The sequence below is a fragment of the Urtica dioica genome, chromosome 8 (assembly GCF_054948205.1).
Source record: "Urtica dioica subsp. dioica isolate 48M chromosome 8, U.dioica_male_clone48M_v1_H2, whole genome shotgun sequence".
NCBI classification, from domain to species: Eukaryota; Viridiplantae; Streptophyta; class Magnoliopsida; order Rosales; family Urticaceae; genus Urtica; species Urtica dioica.
This window is the reverse complement of record NC_142763.1, coordinates 34,695,099-34,704,597: the sequence shown is the minus strand read 5'-3', so window position 1 is coordinate 34,704,597 and position 9,499 is coordinate 34,695,099. Positions and strand designations below refer to the sequence as shown.

At 34.7% G+C, this 9,499-nt stretch overlaps 1 protein-coding gene and 1 pseudogene across 1 annotated transcript; one reads left to right on the top strand and one right to left on the bottom strand.

The window, feature by feature from the left end:
* Positions 1–824: 824 nt before the first annotated feature.
* LOC149389464 (uncharacterized) lies at positions 825–2,057 on the bottom strand. The gene has a single exon (XM_089624111.1). It carries the CDS (start codon positions 1,854–1,856, stop codon positions 948–950), a length of 909 nt encoding a protein of 302 aa, XP_089480237.1. The 5' UTR covers positions 1,857–2,057; the 3' UTR covers positions 825–947.
* A 710-nt stretch (positions 2,058–2,767) lies between these two features.
* On the top strand, positions 2,768–6,068 carry LOC149389463 (protein IQ-domain 26 pseudogene; annotated as a pseudogene).
* The last annotated feature ends 3,431 nt before the right edge of the window (positions 6,069–9,499 follow it).

Below are 9,499 nucleotides of genomic sequence, written 5' to 3'. Positions count from 1 at the left end.
TTCATGCTTGTCATAAATGAGCGAGAGTTCATACACTGATTTTGTGAAAAAAAAAATGAAGTTGAGGGGTGTGATTTGTGACTCGATCTAAAGTTTAGGGGGATTCTTGTAATTTATCCTTATTTGTACGTATTTATTCAAATATATTGTATTAGAATGTGTTCTTATTTGTATAAGTTTTTTATTTTATTTTTATAATGTACTCATGTTTCAAATATATGGATTTTATAAGAGTAATCTAAAATTAGGATATCACCAAATATATTAGTTACATATAGACTATATCTATATGATACAGTAATATAATAGCTATATATTATACTATTAGCTTTCATAATAATAATTTAAACAGTAAAAAAAAAATATGATGAGTTCAGGGGGCTAAAGCCCCCTCACACCTGTACATAGCTTCTTCTATGGTTGTCTACAGTTTTTCAAACTGTAGGCTACATTTTACTTAATATTTTCAGTTCTTCATTTACAATATTTTTTGTACAGTTTTCGCAATAATAGTTGTTTTCTGTTTAATTTAAAAATCGGAATTTGAGCTTACAAATATATGTGGAAGTTCCCCTAAATTATTTAAATGTCATCAAAGGATACTTGCATCGAAACTTTGACATATTAAAAAAATTGATTTCAAGGGGTTCGTATCTTTGTTTCTACTTTCTACCACTTACAGTATGAATACACTGTCGTTTCACTTTAATCGTTTTTTTGTAGATGTCGTTTTATTAATGCTTGATATGCTGTGATTGTGAAGCACAATTTCCTCATTAAAAAAAGCTGTTTATATTACTTTATTTTTATATATTGAAAGTATGTTCACAAAATCAATACGTTCGAATACTTGCATATATACATGCATAAACAGATGGATTGGAAATAATAGATCACTACGCCATCAAAATTCCAAATACACAAACATAAATCTTGAGTTAAATTTATTAGTTATTGAGAATATTGAGCAGTGAAACTCTAGTCCTAATCAAACGCCTAAAGAGACGCTCTAATCTCTCTTCAAAATCTTGAACGCAAGACTCAAGATTTTGGAGCTGAGTTTTCACATTCTCAACACAATCCAAACTATGATCACACTTATTCCTAGTCTCACAACACATGAGAGTGTGAACTATCTCGTCAACATTTTCAAACTCATTGACAACTTTTTCATCTACTTCACACCCGACTCTCTTGCTCCGGCAAAACTTGGACACAAAATACCACTTGGCACTTTGCGTCTTTGTGCCACAAACAAAGCACAACAACGACTCGAAAACCCCGAGAGTCACTAATTCAACCTCTCTCAACACACCAACCAATTCCATCATTGTAATCTCGCTATCTTGATTGTCCGAATCTTGCGAAGAAGAGAACGACCCTTTTGTGGCATCGCCGCTCTTCAAATTCTTCAACGCCTTTTGGGCCGCCTTCTTGACCACTTTTCGAGAGGCAAAGTACTTCACGAGCTCACTCTCGAGCCCGAATCGATCGGCTCCGCGTCTCCTTCTCGTTACTGATTGGACTTCGCGAGCGCGCTCTTTGGTGTGCAAAATCGCATCTTTCGCCGCACTGCACGCATCCAATTGCCTGAGAGAACCGTCGAGCACTTGGTCGGTCCACCCGTCTCCGTGCCCTAATCGCACAAAGGCTCGTTGAGCGAGAGGCTCTTGGAGAAGCGTCTCTACACTCTCGTACAAGTCCTCGAGACCACGAAGCTTGTGGCTTAGAATTTCTGAAAAAGTACTCGAAGTCGTCGTCGTTGTGTTGGAAATCTGGACTAGTCTTCGAAGTTGATTGTCGCAGTCTTGGAAAATCGGGTTCAGGTTTGAGGGAAAGCTATTAGAGGCTTCCATAACTGTTTTCTTATTTGGTTGAGTTTATGAGAGAGTTTGTGTGAGGTCTTCTCTTTCTTGCTCTTCCTTTGGTTTAGCTGTTCTAGTGTGTCTATATATGTAAAATGACAATAATACTAAAATGGAAGATGCTAACTAATACAGATTGTAAATCCACAACAAATAAATAAAGATGTTGATACATTGTTCCCTCTCAACCGATTTCTCCAACCCATTTCTCGAATTGTTAAATGCTTGTGAAAATCACAATGAATCTTTTTTCATTACCGTTTGACGCCAATTATGCAACACGAGTGGTTTTTCTCACCGATTTCCGATGAATCAAGCCAAATTCATATTATTGATCTTGTAATTATTTAATGATATTTTTGAAATTATTATTATTATATGTATTTATATATATATACCCTTTTCTTCTTGAAATGAATTCTAGGGGCACAAGACAGTAGTATTGAGGCTACAATTATAATGTGGACCAAAAATTTAAATAGCTCAAAAGTGGGACATGCCTTGCTGTCCGAGCATCTGTATTTCAGTATTGAACATTATGAGGCGACTTCCAAGCAATATCTGATTTTTTTTGTTAGCACATGAAATTTTGTCTTATTATAGAAAACCACTAGAAGACTTGCGTATATTTCATGGCTATGCTTGAATATCTTGGTGTTTGTCTTTTGGCATGACTTTGTTTCATTTTGTCGTTTTGTCATATCTCCTCTTAACAACCCAATATTTCCGTTTTATTATTTAAAAAAAATAGTAATAATATGATAATTTGGGAATCATCCACACTACATATAGTAGGTATTTGGTCTCTGTCCCCTTGCCATTTTTCGTATTAAACTCGAAACAACAAAAAGAAATAATAAGCACACTATAAATCTTAGCCTAATCTTCACAAATATAACACCATGGGGATCCAGAAATTAAGTGATTAAATATATTTCAGTATGACGTACTACAATATGAAACGCACCAATTTCGTTTGATTCTTAAATGATCTCCACCCCCTTTTTACTTCTATGACATACTAAAATATGCAACGCAACTTGAGTTATTGTCTTTTTTTTTTTGGCGTCAAAAAATAAACAAGGCGACATGATAATTTGTGTGGTTAAAATAAGTGTGCTCTTACAATATGAACTTTGATCCACATTGTTAGAGTATAAGGTCAAAGAAAACAAATCAAAATAACAAGAAATTTACTAAACAGCGTTCAGATCAAAAAAAAAAAAAAAAATTAGACTGCAAAAATTGACGAACACAAAGAAAAATCAAAAGAACACGAGATTTATCATAGCTTCGGATCCAGGTGCTTAGGGCATGAGTCCATATTGGTCGATCCACCCACAAAATCAGGTGAGGTCCAAAAATTTACCATAAAAGTGGTTTTTATTTATATTTTTTTATCCTAAATATTTATAAATAAGCCCCCCATGAACTTTTTTTCGCTTATTAACACCCATTAATTTAGATTCTTGGCTTCATCCTTGGTCGATCTACTAATGTGAGTAACAATTATGAGCAAGTGTAGAAAGATCTGCCAAACGAACTCCAATATCACCACCACAGTCAAGAATATTTATGTGTTTTCTCAAAACAAAAACTCTTCTTGTTCACTTATAATGGTCCTCTGTACAAATATATTCTATTTACAAACAATTGTACCTTAAACTTACTTACTCAGAAGTAAAACTGGCCACATGAGATTCCGCGGGATCCTATTTCTCGTACTATTGTTATCATGTGAGAAATGAAAAAAAAAACTATATTATGAAATGTGCTACCGAGACGTTTTTCCCGGAACCACCCGAGAAATGTGACGGAACCGAGATTCTCGTTTAGCTCTGAAATTCTATTTAGTCAGAGACAAGATGTCGCACACAATATAGAGCCAATGAAAGCGACAATCTGTTCTGATGCAATAGATGAAAAAAAAAAAAAAATGCAATGCATAAAGTGAATGACACAAATAATGGTAACTTAGTTCAGTACAATCACATATTATGGAGGGCAGTTCGCCGGTAGAAAGGAAATTCATTATATGTAAAGTAGTCAATAGTACACATCGGTTTTATATGATCCCCAGTCTTTTTCCAATTACTACCCGTGAATTTCAACTCAAACTCCCCCTGGATCTGAGATCCCCTCACTTCCACTCTCAAGCACTCCTCAAGTGTTTGGTAATATTCAACAACAACGACCATGAACAATAATCACGAATTACAAAATCCAAAAGAAACTATAACACTTAATAGTAGATGAATAGTGCATAGAGTATTACACCACAACCACTACATAATGAGTTTTTCAGTCCGCCGATCTTCCACATTCACACGGAAAAAATATATGAAAAAGTACATGAAAAATCCAAACTATAACATAAATTGTGAATGAATGCGTCAAAGACCACTAAGGGCAGATGTTCTCTTTTATAGTGGTCATACATATCTAGAAGTGGAAATAGGGTTTCCTTACGCATTCACACGGAAAAAATATATGAAAAAAGTCTTTTTTTTTTTAACAATTTTCGAGAAACATAAAATTTGCCGAAATTACAATTCTGCGCACAGCGGCCAAGATGTTTCAACATATTCTGGAGCATGTTGAAAGACATCTAACCAAACAAACTTGTAGTAAAAAAATAAGCCAAGAACACATGTAACAACAAGCACTATTTAGTACCATTTTTCTTTAACGTGTATTTTTTTAAAATTGTAAATACAAAAAAAAAATCATTTTTTTAATTGAATTCACGATTAAAGTAAAAAAAAAATGAGACTGGGAAAAATTTTGGTACCGTGAAAAATAATTTCGGAATTTTCTGTTATCGTTTTTTACGATTTTGGAAATCTCATTTTCCCAAAGTGGATCACAGTTCATCCTCTGCCTATTCATTGATTTTTAAACTGTAATCAAGCATGAGGTCATTATAAGTATTCCATAAATTTATTGATTATTCTAGATACTCCTAAATCCTAATACAAAAGAGATAAAAAAAAAAAAAAAAAAAATAGGGCATTGTAGCGAAATAGCCAAAATGAAACTATGAAATTTGTTTTTAGCCTATGTTTCACAACTTTTAGGGAAATAGTCAACATGATTATGTGGCAATAATTAAAGTCTTATTTACCCTTATTTATTAATAAATTCGTCATTTTCTCTCTCTTATTTTTTTTCCTACACTTTTTTTACATAAAAACTTCAAAAAACCATATCTATCTCATATGAACTCGAAATTGAGTGATTCCAAATTCTACATATTCGTGACACCGAGATCTTCAAAAATAGATCCATTGTGTTTGATGAAAAATAATGTTTAATACCATAGATGTAGAAAAATCTACCTTAAATATGGAAATAACGGAAATTTTTTGAAATTATAAAAAAAAATGGAAATGTAAATATGATGCATTAAACATAATTTTTCATCAAACACATTGGGTCTATTTTTTAAGATCTCGACGCCACGAATTTGTAGGATTTGAAATCACTCAATTTCGAGTTCGTATGAGAAAGATACGAATTTTTGAAGTTTTGTTGAAAAAAAATTAGGGAGAATAAGCTTACTAGCCCAATCAAACCACCAATATTAGGAGAATAGCCAAAGTTTGAATAAATTAGGTGAATAACTCAATTAATATTTCACTACCTAAATTACCCTTGTGTATATAAAGGCTTGTTCGGAATAAAGAGAGACAGAGAGACCAACAACAAGAAGCCGGCGAGCCAGAGCCGGAGCAGCTCCGGCGAAGGGAGAGACAAGAGAGGCTCGAGCTTCGGCAGGTCTGAGTGCTCCGACGCTCTGTGCAACAATCCGGCGACGATCCCGCCGAACCTCTCGGCGGCGGAGGCGGCGTGGCTGAAGTCGTGTTACTCGCAGACGGAGCAGGAGCAGAGCAAGCACGCCATCGCGGTGGCGGCGGCCACGGCCGCCGCAGCCGACGCCGCCGTGGCGGCCGCACAGGCGGCCGTGGTTGTGGTCCGGCTGACGAGCCAGGGGCGAGGCACGGCCGGGTTCGGAGGAAGCCACGAGCGCTGGTAAACTAATCGCACAATCTATTCAAATCTGTTGTTGTTGATTCAAATTCGTTGAAATCAGTTACGATTTTTCAGGCGAGGAAGGCTCTGAGGGCGCTGAGAGGGCTTGTGAAGCTTCAAGCCGTATTGAGAGGGTTTTTGGTGAGGAAACAAGCTGCAGCGACTCTGTAAATTCGCGACAGAGGGGATTGAGGAGAGGCCCTTTGCGAATTCGCGAATCAGTTAATTTAATTAACCTACTGGAGTGAGTTAAGTTAATTAATTAACTGATTCGTGAATGATTTGAAATTCACAAAAAATTTACAAAAATCATAACTTAACTCAATTGATAATCAAAGCATTCAATTAATTAACCTAATTCCGAATTCAATCATTTAGTAAATTAACTTTACTCACAAAAAAATCAGAACTTAAACTAATATTCAACCAATAAGTTAATTAATTAACCTAACTCACTCCAGTAGGTTAATTAATTAACATAACTCACTCCAGTAGGTTAATTAAAATTAACCAATTCGCGAATTTGCCAAGGGCATTATGGTCTGAGCCGAAAATATGGGTTATTTGCTTAATAAAATGAAATTTGGGCTATTCCCCCAATAAGAATGACAAATTTGGCTAGTTATAACAAATTTCACAAAAAATTATTTGAAAAAAAAATAGGAGAGAGAAAGTGACGAATTTATTAATAAATAAGGGCAAATCAGACCTTAATTATTGTCTCATGAGCCATTTGGCTATATCCCTAAAAATTGTCAAACATAGACTAGATCCAAAATCACATGTTTAAAGTGGTCTAATTAGTTACAAATCTCTAAAAAATAACTTTTGGAAATTTTAATAAATTCCTAAAAATATCTCAGAATTAATTAAGATAGACGTTGAAAACCTTTTTTTTATTTTTTTTTTATTTTTTTTATTACAGTAGCGACTACGTTATTAGTAAAAAGACTCTTGCACTTCATAACAAAATAGTGGCACACGTAAATTAATGAACCATGTGTGGACTGGCGGTAGGTTTTATTGTTCTCATTGACCATTAGTACACAATATTTATCAACAACCAAGTCATTTCAAATATGTAAATTTTAATTTAGCCATAGTTTACAAAATATTAAACAGATAACCAAATAGTTTACATGGCATATTTTTATACCGTTATTACCCTTGATTAATTAGTCAATTAAATTTTTTTAAATAAAAAATATAATTTAAATTCTTAATTGGCAAAAACTCTCGTTCTCTATCTCCTTTTTCTTAAGAATGTTTTTTTTAATAATGTTTTTCTCTCATTCAAATCGATCCATACTCTCTCTCTCTCTCTCTCTCTCTCTCTCTCTCTCTCTATCTATCTATCTATATTGTAAAGGTTATTAGTTGAGGGAATTTTGATAATTTCAGACCTGTCTGTTAGCCCTAATGTTTTTCCTATAAATACCTTATGCGCCGATGTTCTTCGTAGAGCGCAAGAGAGTTGTAAACACATTTTCTCCCGATTTAGATTTTAGTGAAAATCTGCAGTGGCAAAGCGAACGTTGCTTTCACATTGAAAATGAACAACTATGAATCTGTATATTCTTTTTTATTCCAAACTTCAAAATTTCATATATTCCTCATATGAACTCGAAATTGAGTGATTCCAAATTCCATAGACTCGTGGCAACGAGGGCTTCAAGAATACACCTGTTGTGCTTCTGAAAATTTCCTGTCTACTTTCGTGAAAATTTGTCGGATTTTGAATCTGAGGGCGGCAGAGCTTTTCGTCTCCGTCGAGCGTCGAGCAACCAGATCTGGGCTCCGAGGCAGCAGAGCTCTTCGCATCCATTGAACGTCTTGCGACAAGAGCTTTGCATTTTTTTTAAATAACTGAACATGCCTAGATATTTTTTTGAAAATAAGTGAAATTTTTTGAAAATTACATTTTGAAACTATCTTCGTCTTCTTCGTTCAAGTTTTTAGGTGATATACTTCGCTTTTAATTTTTATTTTTTCCTGGGATAAACGGCTACGTGTGATTTGAAATAATTAATTGATATTTATTGATTTTTTTCTTTTTAATAGAAATTGATTACTATGTATATAGTTGTTAATATATGTTAATAGTTTTCTTAACGTCATAATCTTCTTCAAGCAATCCTATGCTAATTACCATAAATCAATCAAACTATGGCTATTTTGCAATCCTATGTTTCAATTTGGCTAGATCTCAACAGCTCCCTACAAACCAGTACCTAAATCATGTTTATTTTGTATGTGAAATTATGTACCTACTGTTTTGTGACGTCACTGATAATGATACTGACAATATAAGGGGACAATATGAATTAGATGCAAAACGGTAAAAAGATGGAACATTAATAACACACAAGAACAATAACCCATTACTACGACCCAAGCTTGCTTGGGCCAAGTGGTAACACCACTCTCCTCCCAAGGGGAGGACGCGGGATCGAATCCCGGCGGGCGCAATGCCCACATTTAATTATTTCTGAGGTGTGTTTGTGTGATTTTAGAAATAGATACTTATATTTGTCCAACCCCTCATATTTGTACATATTCGATCTTGTATCATTGGTTACTTATAAAACCCTAAAAAAAACTCATTACTACCAATGATACCCACCGTAGACGGCACGATAAATCTATGGAATTGGGCGGAAGAAAAAAGGGCATTTATATTATATTAAAATTGATTGGAAAAAAGAAAATAATGCATATATGAAGAAAAAAAAGGTTTCTTGGTTTATTTCGAATTTTTATTTACTCTATTAAGTTTTTTTTTAATATGGTAAAATCACTTTAATCAATATGAATTTTGAATCGAATTTGGCGTGACAGGCCAAAAAAAATTAAGATATTAAGAACGTGATAGAGAAGAAATGGAAGAGAAGAGGATAGATAAAGATATATATAAATATATATATATATATATATATATATATAGAGAGAGAGAGAGAGAGAGAGAGAGAGAGAGAGAGAGAGATTTGGTGAACTGTTGAACAAGTTGTTCTAACAAAATTTCATTGATTGTATTGATTACAGATACAATTGCTTATATGTTAAGCGTTAGTTAAAGTTGAGACTATTGCAGACTAGCGCGTGCTAGTCACGTTGAGGCTGAGTTGGTGATGAGCTGGCAATGCTGACCACTCATGTTCACACGCCCCGTGAGTTAGACGTACGTCATCATCTTCCATAATCAAATGTGAGTTGAGTTCACGAAAGTGAGCTTCGGGAAGATGCTTAGTAAACATATCAGGCAATTGGTTTGTCTAATCTCGATGGACTTGTTTGCTACAAGACCACGAATGTAGTGCACATCAACTTCAATGTGCTTGGTGCGGGTGTGAAATACAGGGTTTGAAGCAAGCGCAGTGGCACCTAAGTTGTCATACCAGATTATAGTTGTTGAAGATGAAGGACGGACGTTTAGCTCATCAACTAAGGAGTGAAGCCACACCAACTTTGTTGAGGTCTATGCAAAAGCTCGATATTCTGACTCTGTACTCGAGCGAGACACGACTTTTAGCTTACGTGCAGACCAAGTCAACCGATTTCCACCAAGCAATACCACATAGCTAGTGGTTGAGCGACGATCGTCA